The sequence below is a fragment of the Hyalella azteca genome, unplaced genomic scaffold (assembly GCF_000764305.2).
Source record: "Hyalella azteca isolate HAZT.00-mixed unplaced genomic scaffold, Hazt_2.0.2 contig6127, whole genome shotgun sequence".
In the NCBI taxonomy this organism is placed as follows: domain Eukaryota; kingdom Metazoa; phylum Arthropoda; class Malacostraca; order Amphipoda; family Hyalellidae; genus Hyalella; species Hyalella azteca.
Window position 1 is genome coordinate 907,998 of NW_025936295.1, and position 22,721 is coordinate 930,718.

Sequence of the window (22,721 nt, forward strand, 5' to 3'; positions counted from 1 at the left end):
TAACGATTCAATATTATCAGCAATACAATCAATTTGTCAACGGAAGGGAAATAAATTACCGCCGACCTATACCACGAACTTTATTTAGGCGTAGGCTGCTTTTGGAGCAAAACTGGCAAGGCTGCGTGCGACTTAACCATCCCGTTGGCCACATCGAAAACGGACAGTTAAAGCGAAACACGTGATGTCATTTTATTGGACGTGACGGATCACAGCTTGACATCTGATTTCAGCGAACACGTTTCTTCAGTCTAGCATGGAGGTGAGTAGATCGCGCTGGTACTGGTAGTCCAAGTAGATGACATGTTGATAATTTTAAGTAGATTACAGGGAGACAGTCCTAAGTAGATGACAGGGCGGTGGTCCTAAGAAGATGGCAGGTTTCATCTTGCGTCGGACGTCCCGCCGGCATGAGGGTTCTGGAGGCAATTTATTCTAAGTTGATGCACGGAAGACTGTAGGAGGTTGGCGTTGCAGGACGAGTCCAACGCTTGGTTAGGACTGCTGCAAGACGTCGACATGTTGCTGTTGTTGCTGCTGCTGTGGTTGACGCCACCTTGTCGGGCGTAGCTACCGATATCTGAAATAGAATAAGGTTAGTGAACATTTGTTTTGTTACACCAAATTAGAGAATTAAGTTATTGAATTAACCTATAAGTAACTGAAACTTCACGCAAATGGAAATTGATTGTTTGAAGCTATGAAAATTTATCAGAAGCGAGAAAATGTCGATTCAAGGAAGTTCGAAATCGTATTTAACAGAAGCGTTCTAGCAAAATAATAATTGTTATGCTATAGAAATAAAAATACAGATAATCGTGGCTTAGAACAGGAAATTTCATATGTCTTTAAACTATTTTAATCGTTTTCGAATCACTCGAAAAGTGGCGAAACGTGATATTTGTCAAAATTTAGAATGAATTAATGCTCTGTCTGAATTTTTTGTGTAAATTTTGAATGGAATAATACGATACAACGTACATATGTTAAAGTGTCCGTAGAGTGGCCAGTGGAGAAGGATAGTGGCGGGAATTATCGAGAATGTGCAAGACACCTCGTGTAAGAGAAGGAATGGAACTTAGTCCCTTTCTTCTACCCAAAAAGCACCCATAGCAGACATGAAAACCATGGAGTTTCGTCCCAACTATGAGTTATAATATATATAAGCGGTCTCAGCGTATATTTGGCCGTATGCATGTCGCCGATTCTTAACATTGCGGAACATTCACAGCTTGTTGTGGTCTCAAACGCGCAACTCACTGCTCCTATTTTGCTTTGCTGTACCGCCCGTCCTCTTCACCAATTTTGACCAGAAACCGGGGTAAAAAGAGATCGAACCTGCACCTTTCTGCTCCAATCCTGCATACTCTGAACTTTAACCACTGGGCCACCATGTCACAGGTGAGTTTTTTCGTTTCCTTTATGTACTGGACGGTGCTTCTCGATCAAGAACACACATTAATTAATGAGGGGGGAGGGGGTTCAGACATCAGGTTACGATGGAGACTGTTTACGGAAAAGTTTCGTGGCACAAAAGATGACCAATTTTAATGTGAAGTAAGCGGTTTATGCTTGACGATAACCTGTCAAGCAATGAGCGGAAATGCTTTCGTTCAAAGGTGATCATACTTTTCATAAATCATAGACTCATCATCGGAGTCTTCTGACAGGTAGACGTCCATGAAAAGCTAAAGGTTTAAAACCAAAACATGAAGAGCAGCAGATAGAGGAGTGCCATATAGAGTGGCGGCCATGAGACCGAACTATATGCTATGGTGTGCAGTGTTGCCATTCCTTGCAGAAACCCCAGAGATCCCGTGACCAGTAGCAGATCCGCTAGATATCAATACTCACGGTTACTTACTAAGCAGACCGCTTGAACCGTAACCGTAGGCGGGGTAGCCTGTGGCGTATGCTTGGGTATACGGTGAGGTGTAGGCACTGTAGTCTGTCATTGAGGCCCCCACGCTGGCCGTACCTGATATGGATGAATCAGTATTATTGATAAGCCGCGCATGAAAACACGAAACAATTAATCTAAACAGATTTAAATTATGGGGAAATTAAAAATGACGCATTATTAGTTTTGTAAGCCACAGCCCAACACCGATGAGCGACGAGATTTTAGTGAAGTAAAATTACATACAAGTTGATGACTGCACTGTTGGAGCAATCAGTTGAGAAATTTGAGGTGTATGTACACTTTGCAGGGTTGAGTCAAACGGCCTGAGAATTTATTAAAATGAACGAATCATTACATCGTGCCTCATAGCACTTCCCGAAGGGAAATGATACATGGTAGCTCAAAGGGATGTGTGGGTTAATACTCCTAGTTCTTCGCGATGTGAGAGCATTGAGTCGAACCGTACGTTATACAGTCTGACCAGGGAAGTGGCTGCGCTAAAAATAACCCTTAAGAAAAACCCAACAGGAGCAAAGTTCTATTAAACTGAAGAGCTGCTTCGCTCCTCTCGACCTGATGAACTTCAGGGTAGCTGTAAAAAAACGTAAGTGACTCTGGCTCTGGGATGAGAAGGCGAGGGAGAGTCAAGATGGTTAGAAGGAGATTGTTGAAAAGGCCCGTGTTCGTCTTCGTTATTGGGAAGGTGATCACTTGTTATAAATACGTATTAGTCATTGAAATTAATGTGTGAAATGATATAAAAAGCGCCAATTACGAAAACAATAAGAAGTGGAAGAATTTCAGATTGAAAATTTTGAAAACATCCAATAACTTCCAATAAATCTTGAATATTAGATTTTTTGTGCAATATCGTGTTATTTGATACCAAGGCATGTTGATGACTGAGAGTGAAATTTTAAATAGAATATAAATATCATTAGCAAGTTTTGTGACAAAATTTGAATCATACGACCGATCACTTACTACAAAATTTTGATACACCTCTCTCAAGTAATGTATTGTTCGTTGTGGTGCACGTTACTCGTAGGGTGACATTATTGTTTTTCCGTTGCTTTGATGCATACTCGTACTTACTCTCAGCATCTCCAGACACTGAACTTTGATGGCAAGTAGAACTGAGCTCGAGAATAAATGCGATAGTTCAACAAGAATTTTGCTTACATCGAATAACTACGTAACATCTATCACAAAACATGAATCCAGAACGACAATTAAACAGAAACTACTTAAAAAGAGACTATAAGAGTGCGCATGCCGTAACAGGGTGATACTGGAGACAAAATCTAGATTCTAGACAGAAGCTGAAGTATAGCCTTAGGGAACTGTTGCAGTAAATGTGATAAATAATAATATTACTTTAGGAATGCACAAACACAATCCTTCTTGTTAGAATAAAAAATTTAACCAAGTTGAATGAACCTGGGAGGTAATGAAATGGTTGTAATAAGTAGATTATTGAAGATCTCTGAATATTCGGACCCGAGCAGAAACAAAGTGAAAATTAGGTCCTCGATTTTCGGTTGCGGTTACCGAAAGAGGACAAAATTTCACACGTCGATGAACTGAGTTTGAGGTCGAAACTATTTATTCTGAAACAAATGAACCTATTTCTGAAGAAACGTACTAGGAGAACTGAAGCGAAAAATTTACATGAATTCAAAAAGATGAACCTTAAGGGAATTAAAATACTATCAGACAAGTCACACAATTAATTGAGATTAGCAAAAGATGCAATTAGCACGAATGCGAAAAACCTTGGCTGATATTCACTGAATAACATTCGGCCACTGATTTCTAACAGTGCAGTGCAACACCTACCTGAGAAGTGCGGCAACGGAGAGAATGGTGCTTCCATAGAGCCTTGAGAAGTCGCATTGGTGGGAGGCTGTGCGAAACTGAAGGTGTTTGTGGGGGATGCTTGTGACAGGGAGTTGGTAGAGGTGGGTTGAAGCAGAGTGAGGATCGAGGATGAAGAGGAACAAGGTGTGTCGGCCTTTAGTGGGGACGAGCAAGGGGCCAAAATGTGTGATGGGTCCAGGGGAGTAACACTAACCCCCAGGTAGCCCGAGTCAGATAAGCTGACTTCGGACAGCCTCGAGTCATGTTGAGCGGACCGACCGTGCGGGTGGCAGATGGGGGGTGATAACTGGTGATGGTGATGATGTTGGTGTTGTTGCTGATGATGGTGATGGTGAGGTGTGGGATCATGGTGAACATTTTGATGTGAGTGATGATGTTGGCCATGATGGTGAAGACTACTTTGATGATGTTGGCTAAGGCCGTGCTGATGATGTTCTTGAGGTGAGAGAGGAAGTTGTTCGTATGGTGAAAGTTGATGGGGCAAACTAGGATTTGGGGAGACAGACTGTGCAGCGTAAGGGGTGTGGGGAGGAGGAGTGCTCAAAGGGGGAGTTGAGGTGCCACTCCTCATATTGTTATTAGAAGCCAAGGCATTATTGTTGCCATCGCTTGTGAGGCCTGAGGGGATACGAGAACAGAAACTGTAGGCCTCCCAAGCACGTCAAACGATCACACTTCACAGCTTACCGCAGCCACATAACAATCTAAGAGGTAGCCCTCAGCTGCGCTTTGCTAGAGTTCACAAGAGAAAAGCAACCTCAATTCGTATTTATCCCGTTATCTTCATGGAAAAAATTTTGTTGGAAACTAAAGTTGGTGCTTTAGTCTTTTCGTTTTTTGAGAGACACGAGTAAATTTGAGAATACTTAGGTATAGTTCGTAGAGATTCATTACAAAACTGTTAAGATATATTGCGACAAATTCCAATTCTGATATTCATCAATGAAATTATGACTGAACTCATTTTTCAACCCAGCTAAAATATTCTAGCGATTCCTTGAGATGTTATGTGGCTTAATAATCTGTGAAGTTTGGCATTCTGGACTTTAAAAAGTGTCAATTATTCTTGCATATAAGGTGTGCGAACGACACAAATGTCCAAAACACTATTTGATAGCAAAGTTGAGAATTTATTACTTATAACCAGGGCGACAATTGGGAAATTGATAACAGGGTTGGGAAATTAAAGCATTGTTTATTTTTTACCACAATTTGATGTTCGGCAAATAATAGCCTTGCCATTGATAGAGGCTGCCTGAGCAAGCAACGAGCTTAGTCACAGAGGACTCCTTAGAGAACTTAATAAAATGATATTCTGGCAGAGCCGTTTGGATAGCATATAAAAGAAATTCGCTGCGCGTGATGATACGAAGCAGAGGGAGCTGCAAGAGCTCAGCAGCCAATGGGAGACTAGTGCTAGGGAGCAGAGCGGCAGTTGGCGGAGACGCTCTTACTGACGAACTAACGGCCAAGAAAAGGGCGGGAAACGGCCTTGGCTAAAACATTTTCTTGCTATATTACCCTGATATGCAAAATTAATCTAGGAATGATGTAGAAGCTAGATCACATGAAAGTAACGCTAGAATTACTACCAATTTTGCGGTTTGGACATTTGTACGTACCCTTATGTGCACGAGTAAGTGATTACCTTAAGTTTATTTTATCATCGTAGAAGAACACAAGCAGGTGCATGGTGCATCGATGTGCAGTCATGGTGCCGGCACGACATGGGGTGACAAAAGTAGCATTCGTCAACAGTGCAAAACTAGCAGGTGGATTGGAATTACTGAGAACAATGAATTACACTACGATAGTGAAGGGGTAGCTCTCTAAGCCATGCACTTACTTTGCTCTATGATCAAGCATTTACTTAAATGAATCATTCTACGGCTAATAGAACTTAACCAACTTAAACAACATTACTTATTTTTTTTATTAATTATCTTCGTCATTGTTTATGAGTAACACAAAAACGGCTTCTGGAGAACTACGATGCTGAGAATTTTCTTGGAGGAATAAATCGGCGAGGGGAAAAAATTGTAGGTTGAAGTTAATTTTGTTGGAGCAAGAAGGCCTCGTCCCATCAGAACAATGAGTCGAGCTCTCCATTGTGGCTGCTTTAGAAAACACGGCCGCCAGATACACTTGCTTGGATAAATCAAGATGCTCATGAAAACCGTCTTTTCATGAGAGCGAACTACCGATAAAATATCCGGCGTGAATACGCCAGCCAGACTGTAAAATGCTCCATTGTTGAGGAGCCGAGCTGTCTCAAGATACCAACGCTATCCTCTAACAGCTACATGCCATAAAGGCTTCCACACAGAGACTTCTTTGGCGTTCTAAGGGAAAAATGTATTGGCACTTGCTGAAGACGACAGTCTAGCAATGACGACGAAATATCGCACAAGAATTTTGCAAGTGCATGAATGAGCATGCAAAGCTATTGTCAATTCTTATTGTGAACATAATATAAAATTGTAATAAGTTTTACGGAATGCTACAAATTAGGAATACATAGCAGCATATACTTTGAGTGGCGGTTAAAGTAAGATCAATCTATAAAATTTTGACGTTCTGCTGATTTTCTGGTTTGAAATAACAATCAATAAGCAATTATTTCATGCAAAAATATCATTTTTAGACATTGAACTGCTGAAGGAATCGCGAAAACCACGAAATTGCGAAGATTTTGTTTCGTGGTATAAAAAGGACGGGCTTTTTGTGTACGCTAAATTGTAAATACAAGAGTGCATAGTGCTTTCTGAATAATAATTTCTTCTTCGATATATATTCCGTATTGCATGGTGGATGAGTCAATGAATATAGTGCATATAATGGTTGCTTATCTTGCCTGATAGGGTGGCAATTTTGATAGTGGGCTATACGGGTTAGCCAGAGCAGGTTACCTTGCTTATTTTGTAGATAAGTTTTTAAATGTGTCCTTCAGGTTTGCCGGAGCAGGTTACTTTGCTTATAATGTCAACAAGTTAGAAAGTTGATTTATAGGTTAGCCAGACAGAGCAGGTTACCTTGCTGATAATGCACGTGTGCAGAAGCAGCTGAATCCAATTGAGGAGGTGAGGTTAGGACAGGCTTAACATCTTGCATGGAGATGGGGCTAAGGGGAGCCAACCCTGCCACGCCACCTATAATGGGGGACCAGAGCGTGTAAGCTGACATTTGCTCCCGAAACCCCACGAATAATTATGCTCATATCATTGGCGCCCGATCATGATTTGTGAATTAAATAATATGAATGAATTGCTCGTGCAAGATCACTTTTTGTGAATTAATCCAAAAATTATGCTCAAATCATCGGCGCTCGATCACTATTTGTGAATAAAATATTAGCGTACGGATACACAAACCATATTCACTACTAGTCGTATCCAAACCGCTGGCATTCAGACGAAGGGTTAAGGTGTGTAAAATTTAGACTTAAATCCTTTTTTGTGAATTAATCCAAAAATTATGCTCAAATCATCGGCGCTCGATCACTATTTGTGAATAAAATATTAGCGTACGGATACACAAACCATCTTTACTACTAGTCGTATCCAAACCGCTGGCATTCAGACGAAGGGTTAAGGTGTGTAAAATTTAGACTCGTTTACCGCCGAAGAATGTCAATGTTCGAAGAAGTTGATTATAAGGGGACTCGAATACTCGCCACTGATAGCAGGATTTGAAATAGCGGACCATCAGTGTTCGTTCTAGAATTCGGTACCTTATTTTGTTCAATGAGTTGTAAAAGTCATGCAGGGCGTAAGAGAATTATATTTAAACTTAGAATCGCTTAAAACGGATGATTTAAAAACAAATATATTCTCACAAAAAATCGACCTACGTTTTGATATAAATTTGGCCGCAAAATGAATATTATACTGCAGCTTAAATTTGAATTTTTCACATAATTGGGAAAAATATAGCCCGGCCAGAAATAAATGTTATTTTCGAATAAAAAATTACACTTTTGAGGAAGTTTGCGGAGTTTTTGCTTGTTAAGTTGGTTTTGTTCATATAATTATGTAAACATTGCACACACTATGAGTTACATCAGTCCTCATACTACGGGGATGTATTACAATTTAAAATGAAAAGGGGTTAAATTTACTGACATGCTGACAAGAAAGGGTCTACTCAACAGGGTTTCTGCAGTAAAGCAAGCATGGAAATGTTCCAATATTACTAACCAACACATAACATGGTTTTGCAAAGCTACTGCTTTTCTCAATTACGAGAGAGTTACAGACAGACAAGAAATACAAAACGTTGACTAACTGAACAAAACATTCTCTAGCAGATTTACTACAAGCCAATGACATTATGATTACAATGGAGAGCATTTCAAGCTGGAATAAGCGCTAATTAACAAAATGTTTTCAAACTCACCTTTGAAGACTTGAGTATTATAGTTTAGTAACTTAGGGAAAATTTCTGTAAGTGGATTTTCTGGTGAGTTGACATAGTTGGAGAAAACTTAGAATAGTGAGGGAAGAAATGTACAGGAATGGTATTGAATGCCAATGAGCTTTGTGGCACGAAAATAAAGATGAATAACTAAGATGAGAACAATAATGAATGTATAGAAAAAAAATGAAAGAAGCACGAAAAGGTCTAGCGTGATAAATGAGGATGAGCCGTTTGCATTTGATTTGGCCGGTGCATCTATACTGAAACTCTATAAATGAAGACCTTAAATCAGGAAGTTTGATCTATAAAAAGAAGGCATGACAACCAGGATACGAAAAACAATAAAACCGATCGTCATGAAAAGAATTTACAGTGAATAACTAAGGTAGAAAAGCTGCGCTGAAGGTTGAAAGGGAAAAATGATTCTCGAGTTGGTTAAGAAGAGATCGTTTGAAGAGAATGAATCGGTGAAAGAAAGGTTCTCACCTAATTGAAGAGAATGAATCGGTGGAAGAAAGGTTCTCACCTAATTGAAGAGAATGAGTCGGTGGAAGAAAGGTTCTCACCTAATTGAAGAGAATGAGTCGGTGGAAGAAAGGTTCTCACCTAATTGAAGAGAATGAATCGGTGGAAGAAAGGTTCTCACCTAAAGAGGTGGCAGAGAATAGATAAGGTAGAAAAGCTGCGCTGAAGGTTGAAAGGGAAAAATGATTCTCGAGTTGGTTAAGAAGTGATCCGTTGAAGAGAATGAATCGGTGGAAGAAAGGTTCTCACCTAATTGAAGAGAATGAATCGGTGGAAGAAAAGTTCTCACCTAAAGAGGTGGGGAGCGGAGGTGTGTAGACGTGGTTGGACGTAGGGTGACCCATCGCCATGCTGTCGTATAGAGCATCGGTCGTACTACCTGACACAGCTACGGACGGCACAAAGCTGCTGTTGTGGTCAACGAAAGATTGCACCGCGCTGCACGAGGAGTCGATTCATCAACTTAGGAAATGTTTTTATCTATTTTTCGTAAAGGGAAAATTCACTGTATAAAGTTGACACCGTCTTTAAATTTGATTTCGTTGCAAAAATATAATTCTTATTTCAAAGTGTAATTCATTTGTTGATTTAAATGAGTTGATTTGTCTCTTTATTTGAATCGTGACAAAAGCTCCCCAAAATTGAAAGATTATTAAGAAAAATTCTGGGATAATTGAAAAAGTTTCGGATGAGATGCCTTCTTATGAAGAGACAGTGTTTGTGCGCTGTAAATGAATTAAATAACAAAAATACGAATAAATTTCTTGGTAAAGCTTCCTCAGAATAGCTCGATATCAGGTAGAATTTTGTAGGAAACGGGAAGAAACCAAGAAACCAAGCTATATCATTATTAGAGCCACCAAAAAATTTGTCGTAGCTTCCAAAAACAGCTTACTCAATTCAGCTTCCAACAAAATTGAGTTCTTCATTCGATTTACAGTTTCGGACGGCGGAATTTAAATTTTCAACAAGTATTCATAAACTTCCTTTGATGTCACCCCCGCTACTCACCTATAAGGAGAAACAGCTCCCGGGACTGCAGACCCTAAGTCAGGCAATATGGCTTTAGAATTGTCGTCAGATTTTAGGGAGGACCACTGTTTTGACCACAGCATCTGGTTAGAGAAAACAAATTTCATTAATTAATTATGTACTTAAATGAAGCCCTTTATACATATACAGACAAAAAAACACACATATACAGGTTATCTATTGAATAGAGGCATGAACGCTTTGTTTAAATTATTTTTACTGGAATTGAGAGCTAGAATTGTCACCAAGAACTCATTTTGTGTTTTTCTTCAATATTTGGAAACCAAAAAATTTGCTCCGTATTATATAAGGTTAGAAATGAACGGCCCTATAAAAAAGAGCGCATAAAACGTCTCATGTCTTTGTGATGAATTGTCGGAGGCAGCGAAAGGGACAAACATCAAAGCTGTTCTTGGGATCTGCAATCAGGTAATAAAGCATGTGATTGGCTGGTTGTGCTGACCAAACTTGAGGGAAAACCCCACGTCATTGGCGATCATGTCTAAGGAAATCCCCCTCTGCCACGGCGATCATGGCTGTCCTAACGTGAAGTTAGGAGCTCCCCCATTGGACTGAGTCAATCTCAAGCTTGGCCAGTTGTGACCGATGGAATTATGAAGTACCCTACGCAATATATGTGCACGACATTCGTCGAAGAAACTAATTTTCATAAATTGTCCATTTGTGCTTTTTTGTGCTGAGCCAAAGTTTCTGGACATCGGGGAACAGCATCGTTACGACAGCAACATTCCACCGTGACGAGACATCCTTGCAGAGTGGACGGATTGACTGATGTTTTGGAGGGCTTTATGGGATACTAGCCGTCAATTTTATGAGTCATTTGGCTAGTTACTAGCGAAAACCGAATAAAAAATTACACCATTTCTCGAGTAAGTGTCCCTCGTAAAAATTATGAGGGAGATATTTCAAGTGTCTCAGATAAGAACATTTCTCGATGGAGCGGTCATAAATTTGGAATTTTTTGACATACCAATATATGAAGCATATTATTTTAACATTTAAAATAAATCGTGCTGATATCAAAACCAAGACCAAATAATTTCCTGCATGGATCATTGGATATGAGGTTTCAGGTTCTTACATTTGTGTAGAGGGGATCGGTAGTATATTGAGTTCGCTGCCTCTTCAGATCTTCCTCCGAGTGTCCATTTAGCTCCCGGTGCTCGTCTGCTCAGAAAGAAAATAAAATTCAAGTAACATATTCAAACCTTTAATATCAGTAATCAGTTGCTAAACTTCTTGTCTTGGAATCTGGAAGAGAATGGAATGGAACATACTATTTTATTTATTATAACATAAACAATAATAAAATTTGACTTTATCCAATGTTATTTACACAGGTTAATTTTGCTCTTCGGCCATCGACCAGTTTGTTGATACCTTAAAAGTTTATCCCATTATTATGCATTAAATGCAGATGTTTTAACCCCATACGATACAGAGAAGAAGGTGAAAAGCACATGTGATGTCCATCTGCATAGTTTGCATTGCCATGAAGTGTATTAAATTATTGAAAAACATTGATAATTGGCGAAGTTTATAATATACCGATACTCAGATAGCTCGCCCAATTTTGTGTCAACAGCGCGCACTAAACTTTTGAACTCTGAATATTTCTGTTTGAAGAGATACAAAGAGCTGAAAGAGGCGATAGATGGAAGACTCGCCGAATCTTGTGTCCACAACGGATATCTCTGGTGGAACAAAGTGCTGAAAGAGGCGATAGATGGAAGACTCGCCGAATCTTGTGTCCACTCCACAACGGACATCTCTGGTGGAACAAAGTGCTGAAAGAGGCGATAGATGGAAGACTCGCCGAATCTTGTGTCCACAGCGGACATCTCTGGTGGACAGCAAACGTTAATATATTCGAGCGGTGAGGGAAGGCCGGGGTAAGAAATCATCCCTCGGTCGCGATGCAATAAAAAGTTGTGACAGCGGTGCGGGGTCCGGACTCCCTTTTGGCTTTGGTTTCTTCCTCTTTGGGTCCTTCTTTTATTCTAAAATACTTTCTTGGCCTATCAAAGATGGCCAAATCCCGGCTCGTAAAGTGGACGGAACTTTAACGAAGAGACTAGTGACTTAATTTAGTTTAACAAACAAAAATGAACATCAGTTATACTCACTCTGATTAGAAGTCCATCGCTGTCAGTCGGTAAAAACATTAGATTGTGGTTCTCTAGTCCTTGTTTTCAAAAATGGATTGTTCTAAGAGTCTACGGCTTTTTTGACTGTCACCACGAAGTAAGTCATATGCAAAAAATATGTAATTGTATATACACACAATTTGAAATTAATCTATGAAATCTTGCAAAAAATTTGGGATACTTGACAGATCTCTGACATCATGAATATGTATTGTGAAAATAGTCGTTGAGATGGCTGATGATAATGTAGAAGTTTGGAGATCTACATACTAAAAATTCGTGACCAGAGCCGTTTAAGTACGGACATGAAAACTTGGCCAATTGAAAAGAGTATTAGAATTAAAATAATGAGAGTTTTACTTAATAAAGAATAGTGTTTTGGTTTATATGCATTAGATTGCAGTACCCCTATTGCAGATAAGGATAGCAGATAGGGCTGTATGTATATTAGAAGGCAGTTAAGACTATGTACGTGGCACTTGTAGTCGCCGCGGTACTGCACGTACAAAGCAAAGGAAGTGGCAATGAGGTAACGCTTGTAGAGACATCGAGATTGAGGGGAGTCTTTGTTTGCTCGCCCCTATGGGAGGTGAGTGGCACCGAAACGGCTATTATTCAGTTACGCTGAGCTCAACGAGTCACGCTCTGCTATGAAAATACTGTTTCTCTAGCTGTGGGATATTTTGCTCAGATCTCACCACCTGAGGGATATTTTGCTCATATCGTACAGGTGAGGGATACTTCCAACAGATTCCGACAACTGTGTTATATTTTTAACATATCTCACCAGCTGTGCGATAGTTCTACCGTATCCCTCCGGCGCTGTGCAATATTTCTAACATATCCCGCAAGTAATGGGATATTTCTACCGTATCCCTCCGGCGCTCTGCAATATTTCTAACATATCCCGCAAGTAGTGGGATATTTCTACCGTATCCCTGCAGCGCTGTGCAATATATCAAACATATCCCGCAAGTAGTGGGATATTTCTCTCATACTCCGCCGCTGTGCAATATTTCTAATATCCCGCAAGTAGTGGGATATTTCTCTCATATTCTGCCGTCGTTACCGCAGCTAAGGAAGCAATGGAAGTTAGGTATGTCCTGCCTACAGCGATTCAGAGGAAGGCGGCGGCCACGAACTCGCCGAATCTTGTGTCCACAGCGGACATCTCTGGTGGAACAAAGTGCTGAAAGAGGCGATAGATGGAAGACTCGCCGAATCTTGTGTCCACAACGGACATCTCTGGTGGACAGCAAACGTTAATATATTCGAGCGGTGAGGGAAGGCCGGGGTAAGAAATCATCCCTCGGTCGCGATGTAATAAAAAGTTGTGACAGCGGTGCGGGGCCCGGAGTCCCTTTTGGCTTTGGTTTCTTCCTCTTTGGGTCTTTCTTTTATTCCAAAATACTTTCTTGGCCTATAAAAGATGGCCAAATCCCGGCTCGTAAAGTGGACGGAACTTTAACGAAGAGACTAGTGATTTAATTTAGTTTAACAAACAAAAATGAACATCAGTTATACTCACTCTGATTAGAAGTCCATCGCTGTCGGTCAGTCAAAACTTTAGATTGTGGTTCTCTAGTCCTTGTTTTAAAAAAAATGGATGTTTCTAAGAGTCTACGGCTTCTTTGAACTGTCACCACGAAGTTAGTCGTATGCAAAAAATATGTAATTGTATTTACACACAGTTTGAAATTAATATATGAAATTTTGCAAAATTTGCGATACTTGTCATCTCTTTGACATCATGAATATGTTTTGTGAAATTAGTCGTTGAGATGGCTGATGATAATGTAGAAGTTTGGAGATCTACATACTAAAAATTCGTGACCAGATCCGTTTAAGTAAGGACATGAAAACTTGGCCAATTGAAAAGAGTATTAGAATTAAAATAATGAGAGATTTACTTTATAAAGAATAGTGTTTTGGTTTATGTGCATGAGATTGCAGTATGTAGGAACAACAGATAGAGCTGTATGCATCACAGGATGGTGAAGAGGGAGTAACTGCTTAGGGTAGTCCTGCAACATGTGTCATGAATACGGCATATACTGATAGCAAATAGGGCAGTATTTATAAGACGACAGTTTAAACGGTGTACGCTCCACGCTTTGTCGCCGCACCAACGTATAAAGGATAAAGCAGATAATGATAGCAGATTGCGCTGTATGTTTTACAGGGCAGCTACGCGAATTACGTGCCACTAATAGGCGTGCGCTACATGTATAAAGATAGGGCAGATATGGATAGGAGATAAGGCTGTATGTATATTAGAAGGCAGTTAAGACTATGTACGTGGCACTAGTAGTCGACGCGCTTCTGCACGTACAAAGCAAAGGAAGTGGCAATGAGGTAACGCTTGTAGAGACATCGAGATTGAGGGGAGTCTTTGTTTGGTCGCCCCTAAGGGAGGTGAGTGGCACCGAAACAGCTACTACTCTAAGCTCAGCGAGTCACGCTCTGCTATGAAAATACTGTTTCTCTAGCTGTGGGATATTTGTTCAGATCTCACCACCTGCGGGATATTTTGCTCATATCCTACAGGTGAGGGATACTTCCAACAGATTCCGACAACTGTGGTATATTTCAAACATATCCCGCCAGTAGTGGGATATTTCTCTCATACTCTGCCGTCGTTACCGCAGCAAAGGAAGCAATGGAAGTTAGGTATGTCCTGCCTACAGCGATTCAGAGGAAGGCGGCGGCCACGTCTGGTGTCGTGGCTCCAAAACGCGGACTTCATCGATAACGGAAGCGTTGGAGGAAACTATAAAAAGCGACGTAGGAAACGCTAGAGAAATAAAAACAGCACCAGCGGAACTGATGCTTTGTACGGAACCATAAAACAAGGCGCTAAAAAAGAAAATTGTGTCTTTCTCGGACACGTCATCTTATATTCTGACTGTTTTTCAAGATCATAAAGACCTAATAAGATCGTTGGTAGGATAGGTCAAGAAATTCACTGAATTTTAAAATTCTATTGCTCAATTTTCCCAACTTTTGGCAATTTATTTCGTGAAGAGTCGAATTGATGAATAAATCCGAATAATGAAATGGAATAGGCTGCGAAGAATTAGGTTGAGAAGAATTACAGTGACTTGGGAGTCAAGTTAAAGTTTTTTACCCTCAATATTATATGCATGTATTCGAATACATGAAAATTGCTATAAGTTTTAATTTGCTGATGTCTTGAAGCATTTTTAAATTTGATCCTACCGTCTAAATTTTCTTTCCATTCAATCCACATTAATTAAAATTAACGCATTTATTTGTATTTTTTTTTAAATTCCATGCAATTTCCTCTGTGTTTATTTTCAATTTTATTTCCATTCAACTAATTTTTTCCTTTATTGGCCGGTCTGAAGGGCCTGATCGTCCCCTCTAAGGTGGCAAGCAAGGGACGCGGTCCCGACTGCAGCTCCAGGAGTGTCCCACAAAAGGACCGGACGAAGCATACGTTGCGATCGATGGAGCGATGACAGCGAAATAAAGGGGACCAAATAATGAGCAGTTAATGTCGATCTGATTGTGAGGGAGGCACAGTGAGCTCTAAATGGCCATAGCCGACTCATTCCTACCTCCATAAATGGCTATGGTCGACCCACGTCTGGCTCCATAAATGGCTATGGAGGATCAACTTCCACCTCCATAATGATCATTTTGGATCCACTTCCACCTTCATAAATGGTCATTTTGAATCCACTTCTATTTCCATAAATGTCTATTGTTGACTCGCTCATTATTTAACATAAGTCATTGCAGGCCCACTCAAACCTCTTAAAAATGCCATAGTGGGCCCATTCCTACCTCCATTAATGATATCATGGTGATATGATATGGTACTGGGATATGATATTGATATGATATGTAGTATTGATATCAATACTATCTACTAACCATGATACCATTAATGATACCATTCCATCACTTAAAAATGCCATAGTGGGCCCATTCCTACCTCCATTAATGGCCAGGGAGGACTTTTCCCCTTAAATGTCCATAGAGAATCCACTCCTACCTTCATTAATGACCATGGAGGACTCTTTCCTCCATACATGGCCAAGTATAACCTACTCGCATATAGTTGTTGTGAATACTATCTTCATTTTTATGATTATGAATATTGAACTTTAACCGAAGAAATATGTCGTAATTTATGCTTTAATATATCACCAATAAGTTAAAAATCAAAGCTAACTAAAATTCATGTGTTTATTATTTGATCATCGTAAATTGATTATTGTCGAGAGTGTAAATTCTTTCATGAACAAGAAGAAGTATTCCCATGTGGAATGTGGAAGAATCAAGCTTAAAAATTTGAATTGAAAGAAATATTATCTATTCTACTGGAGGAAGTCGTAAAAATTATTGCCAAATATGAAAGTCTACGTATATTGCTCCTAATATTCCATTTACTTTTCTTCATTGTTTACGATTTAATTTTCAAAATGAAATGAGTGAACAATTAAAAAAAACAAATACAAAGAAGAAAGAATATTTTAGAAGTATACCAATTGAAAAATACTAGTGGTTAACGGTAAAGAGCGACAAGAAAAGAAATAGACATTAGGAGGAACTTAAAATAAGCTCTAATGATTTGCTTTGATAATTGATTGATTGAGAATTGATTTGTTTAGCGAAATTTTGCTAACCTGAATAGTATGAAGGAAAATATTTTAATATGCCTTAAGAATGCTTCTAATAACATTAATAGAAATAATTAGAAACTTTGGTGCAAAAACCGTGAGAATTAGGAGCTGAAAATATAAGTTTAGCAAATCAAAATAGTTATTCATTACACTAGGTATTTTGCATCAGGCTGTCATGACGTTAACAATTCAAAGTAAGGCTAGTCACGGGGAAATAACCACAGCATAAACTGTTCCAAGATCAAGAGTGTTGAGGGATTTGCTTTGAGTGACGCCATCAGCTCTCACGCAGATGAGATTGAAGGTTTTTAGGGACCTTTGCTTAGCGGCAATTGGGGCTTTAGCGCATAAGAAGCGCCTAGCAGCCCAAGCATGCCGCGCGTGTCCGCATGGGAGTCGTTTGCCTAGGCCACGGAAACAAGATGGTCCCCATTAGGCCGATACGAAGTACCTCTGTTGATATCTGAGCTCAATAGGATAAATCGTTTAGGGAATCTCATGTTTTCACTTCCGTTTACTCTGTTGACACCTGAAAGCTCAATATGAGAGGTCGTGCAGAGTATCATATACTATCCTACGTTATCTCAGTTGACACTCAGTTGACGTTATATCTGTAGATAACATATCAGGTCTTGGAGTTGGTTTCAAGCTGTCAGACTGTTGTCAGAAGCTTCAAGCTGAGTAGGAGGAGGAAGTCTTGAGATGTATGAATTACAGAAATTCGGTTTTCTTTGTAATGTTTTTCAGCCAATCTAGAGAGGAGATATCGCGCTGCGGTATCAAAAGGCGAGATCACAATATGTACTAGAATGCATTTAGTACGGTTAATTGGTGAAATGATTAGTAATTATTGCAATAAGTGATATATTTTGATTCTTTGGACGATCTTGAGATCCGTTTTAAATGACGCGAAAGGTAATATGAATTTATAACAAATTACAATGATATTTTTTGCCAGTCATTAGTATTCGTATTAGTTAATTATGGAATAACTATAACGTTATTACAGAGAAAGGACGAAAATCGAATTCAAATTGTCTATAAATTATAATTTTAGTTCTGATAGTTATGAAAGATAATATGATGAAAGGAATATAAAATGTAAAGAATATACAGATGGAAGAATTGAAGGGTGGTAGGAATATCAGATTCGTAGGAATAGCAGAATAGAATTAATAAAACGAAGGAATTAATAACAGTATGAATGAATACTATGACAGAGGGATTAACAAGAATAAATTAATACCAGGATGAAGAAATATGAGGATGGAAGGAATAACAGGAAAGAAGTTATATCTGGAAGAAGCAATAACAGGATTGAAGAAAAATCTTGATGGAAGAAATACATGGATGGAAAAAACTTCAACATGTACTTCGGGACAAGTAATTTTCAGCCAAGCTAAGTGAATAAAGCGCAAGAAAGAGCCAGCAAGCTTGAGATGACTGGAGAAGGAGCGTCGCTACTCAGGCCGGCAATTCAGGGAGACGAGAGCAATTAGGGATTGAGACGATTGCGACGAGCGCTCTCAATCAATGGAGTCCGTGCAATCGCGGGCGTCATCAATCTTGGCGCGTATCGCTGTTGCTGAACAAGCGGCTTGGGCGTGTGCTTTGGCTCAGCGACGTCTTGAGTGTTGCTTCGATTAAAGCATGTAAAATTTGGTGCACATTTTATTGTGTATTAGTGTAATTGAGACTTAGTTGGAGAATAAATCTTTCATGGTAAGCTCTATGTATAAAAGATATTTAATCGAAATTCGACTTCAAATCATTCCAGGTAATAGAAATAATTTTTTCTCATGATTATCGCAACATTAGTTTGTTAACAAGAAACCGAGTTTCCGATCAGTGGTTTATAGAGTGCTGGTTTTAAGAGACATAAAAGTTTTTTGTTGCTCTAGAAGAATCCTTAGATTCGATAGCATCAAACAAGAAAGGCATTAAGGAGGGACAACGCAAGCTGTTTAGCAAACTTTGCACATGGGACTACCCTGAAATGTTCAATTTCACAAGAAGCCATCTTAACAAAATCCATTGAAGAAGTGCTGAGTCAGCTGATGCATTATATCGGCTCGCCCTGCGCAGCGTCCGGCCATTGGTCAACTCCCGCGTGGCCTCCGCTGCGTATCTAGGATACTCTTGCTAATTTTCTTATTCTCGGTAAAAAAATACGTGAATTACGTTCTGGTTAGAGGCCGTGATTTTCTACGCATTAAAATAAATAAATGAATCGCATCCAAATGCAAGGGAAACAGGTTTAAGAAACGTCATTATGTGCAGGTACGAAATGTCATTAGATTGAGCTAGAAGAAAAGATAAAATTTTACAGTGAAAAAGAGGTAATAGTTTCTGTAACATTTGTGAGCTGCTTATGTTGATGTCACAGCTCTTTCATGAAAAGTCGATTTAATTCCAAAAAATGAGGGGATTTTCTTTCCCGCAATGAAAATAGCAATATTCTTGATAAGAAGGTAATAATATTCTTACCCTCGTTATAAACAAGAAGATTTGTTTACACCGAGAACAGAAAAATCGTGAAACCCTTTTGTAGAGAAATTTTTCGAATTTTGATACGACCCGTGGCGGAAAATGCATATTTCACGAACACTATTAGAAACACAACTTTTCAGAATGAGGAATATTAATTTATTATACTCACATCGAGTAAAGTAAATTTCATTATCGTGCATACCGGTGAGCCAGCATTTTGTGGTAAAGTATAACTAAATCAAATTGAAAATATAACTGAATCAAAGACCATAAATATGAAGTTATCAACTTGTCACCGCTCACTGAGTAACCGCTCTCCTCTTGCACTTGTTACAAGTTGATCACTAAAGTTTAAGCACCTCAATAAAATCATTCATACCGTACTCACTGCTGTAGTTGTACGCATATTTTGGAGTAATTTTAGAACTAAGCCTCACTTTGTTCCAGTGGCAGGAATTAAAAGAGCTTTGGTTTTGATACTCACCACAGTCTATGACCTCTGTTTTGATGTTATCATAAGTAAACCAAATCCTTCCCATGCAGCGACAGCCATATAAATCATTGGCACTCACTGCTGTCTTTGACCGATATTTTGTGGCTATCAGAACTAAATCCCACTAGTTTCAGTGACAACCATTTAAAAATCTTCGGTACTCACCGATGCCTTTGACCGCAACTTTGAGGCTATCAGAACTAAATCCTACTAGTTTCAGAGACAACCACTAAAAATCTTTGATACTCACCGCTGCCTTTGACCGCTACGTGGCTATCAGAACTAAATCCTACTAGTTTCAGTGACAACTATTAAAAATCGATGATACTCACGCTGCCTTAGACCGCTACTTTGCGGCTATCATAACTAAATCCCACTAGTTTCAGAGACAATCATTAAAAATCTTTGGTACTCACCGCTGTCTTCACGTTTTCTCTTATTGATATTGCCGTTGGGGTCAGTGTGTTGCTGCTGGATGCCCAGTATTCCGTTGATGCTGTAGGATCCTGTACGTTGCAGCGACGTCTCATGTACAGCTGACGTCGCATGGCTGATAACGGACGTGGCTTGCGAGACCGGCGAGTGCGTGCCCGGAATGATGTGTTTCGCGTTCTCCGCAGCCTTGTTGCGCACGATTCTGCGACCACAAGTGTAAGATTATTTACGATGTTCTGTGTTAGGAGCGCAGACTGTAAATCAATTAAAATTGGGGCTAGTTTTTAATATACTTTATTTATAATATTAGTATTAAGTAGCAAATTGTAATTCACAAGCGAGTGATTATTATCGTACATAATATTATTAAAGACACGAACATGAAATGAATATTACACGTATACTTCACGATTAATTTCACAAATTTCTATTTAATAAAGAATTAGGGATCGTCACTAGAATATATAGGTGTAAAAGTGCAACAAGTATAAGCCATCTTAAAGCATTCGAAATACATGTTATTTATTGTGCATATCTATAAAGAGATACGGGTGCGGTGAAAATACGGTGTTGCACAAACAGTCACAAACAATACATCTTAACACTAACAACCCAGTTACTTGCATGTTTTTTTCCAACTAATACAAAGTTATAGCTTCTACCTGAGAATTTACGATGAAAAATGTGTTTGAATTTATGGCCAAATTGGAGAGGGGGAAAAAAATAAAAAATAAAACAAAAAATTGGAGAGTTAACATGAATCAATATAGCAGTGCCCAAATAAATTTTTGGTGCAAATATAAAAGAGGTTCAAACAAAAATAATGTACGTCAAAGCTTCCAAGGTGGAATTTTAATTGGAAGCAACAACCAGGATGATATTTTAAAAGCCCTGCGTGAAGTAAACATCTGTGGCAAATTCAGCTTTTGCCGAAGTTAGCAAAGATGAGAGCGCCTCGCTGGAATGGAAGTTTTCAGGGACCAGCAATGCGTGAGGCCTCGGCTGAGTTTTAAATTTTGAAGAAAAACGCCGAGTAAGTAAAGCGGTTGTAGGCTTCGTTAAACTGAGTGAACTCTAGCAACTGTCACAACTTCTGATCATTGAAAGCTGATAGTGGGTTGAAAGCTTTTCATCATGAAACTATAGTCTCTCACAGCGTATTGAAATTTAAAATGTGTAATTTATACCAGATCCATTTATTCCAGATCCACATACCATTTTCTGCATCACCAGAAAATAATTTACAAGAAGTTGGACCGAAATGACTCACATACGTGTTATAAATGCAATACCCCAATTATGCGTTTGTAGACATATTTTATTTTAAGATGATTGTGCCAAATTTCAAGCATCAGATGTGTCATATTTAGCCAAAATTTAAAAAAATTACAAATAAATGGAATCGAAAATATTTCGGTTACTCTCCTTAAAAAATATCTGATTGTTTAGTTCGATCGGTAGGCTGAGTATCTGAATTTTAATTTTGTATAAAGGAGATTTGCAGGTTTCATCGTCAAAGTATTTTGTATAATAATCGATATATTTAGCCAGACAAATCATTCAAGTGATGAATATTCAAACAAAAGTAAAAGAAATCATGGATAAGCAGACTATATTTTAAAACGATAAATGAGAAAGACAGAGGCAAAAATATGAATAAGCAGAGAATGAATTTGAATGATTAATGATAGGTATTGAGCAGAAGCAGGACTGGGGAAAAATACGATATTCACAAAAACTGTGACGCACGAAACGCAGCATCGATAGCACGAAGAGGGCAACATTTTACCATACATAAAAGCATTCAAAGAAACAGCCAAGACCTCTCAGCAGGATGAAAAAAATCGTAGGTGAAGCTTGTAAACACGATGAGAATGGTTTCAACAACTGAAAATAATACAAGAGTATACAGGAGTTTAAACAGGATTACCAACAGCCGCGAAACATGATGGCAGGAGAAGGAGCAACGACATGAAATGGGGTTCCTTTAGCACCTCCCTACGCTGCTTAGGTCTCTAGGGAGAGCAGTACATTTGTGCGAGGCTCCGCAGCTAATACATTGATTCTATTAATTCGCTAAACCCTCACTGGGACTCTTATTCCAGCGCCGGCCAGCAGCACATAAACTGCTGTGGTACTGCCGTGTTCAGATACTCTATTGCCAACCAAACTAATATATATAGCTGCGACACTGCAGCGCCGATCAGTATCTTGCAGTTATTCTGCCGTGTTCAGGCACTGCAACCCTTGCCAACCAAACAAACTGTCAAAATACACCAAAACTGCGACACTGCAGCGCCAGTCAGTTAAATAAACTGCCGTGATACTGCCGTGATACTGCCGTGATACTGCCGTGAACCGGCATTCCATTGCCAACCAAACCAACTGCCATAATCCATACTAACCGAGACGACACTGCAGCGTTCAATACCAAAGTCAATATATTATTTGACTAAGATATTGGTAGGTAATAGAAGAGGAGTTACATCAATTCCAGCATCTAAATTAAAACAATAGAATAAATTTTATTTAGCGAATTTAATTGTTAGATTATAAATTATTAGGAAGTTATTTGAAAAACGGTTCGTAAAATTTTAATGAAATCATTGTTTATTGCGCATGTGTTATGAATAAAATGTTGAGGAGAATATGCATGGCCGTGACGTAAGTCAGCATGCCTCACTGAACACGACGCCAAATGACCGAACATCGAACATATGGCGCAC

The 22,721-nt window shown here is 39.1% G+C and overlaps 1 protein-coding gene across 1 annotated transcript in view; it reads right to left on the reverse strand.

Annotated features, from left to right (window-relative positions):
- Positions 1-515: 515 nt before the first annotated feature.
- The window catches only part of LOC108669018 (paired box protein Pax-2-B), a 61,217-nt gene continuing 39,011 nt past the window's right edge, over positions 516-22,721 (reverse strand). Inside the window, exons 4-11 of the mRNA XM_047880746.1 lie at positions 19,977-20,197; positions 10,860-10,945; positions 9,737-9,840; positions 9,015-9,163; positions 6,817-6,933; positions 3,743-4,402; positions 1,855-1,978; positions 516-580 (exon numbers count right to left, since the gene is read on the reverse strand). Of these exons, the coding sequence (XP_047736702.1) occupies positions 1,857-1,978; positions 3,743-4,402; positions 6,817-6,933; positions 9,015-9,163; positions 9,737-9,840; positions 10,860-10,945; positions 19,977-20,197 (1,459 nt within the window). The 3' untranslated portion in view covers positions 516-580; positions 1,855-1,856. The remainder of the gene's footprint in view (positions 581-1,854; positions 1,979-3,742; positions 4,403-6,816; positions 6,934-9,014; positions 9,164-9,736; positions 9,841-10,859; positions 10,946-19,976; positions 20,198-22,721) is intronic.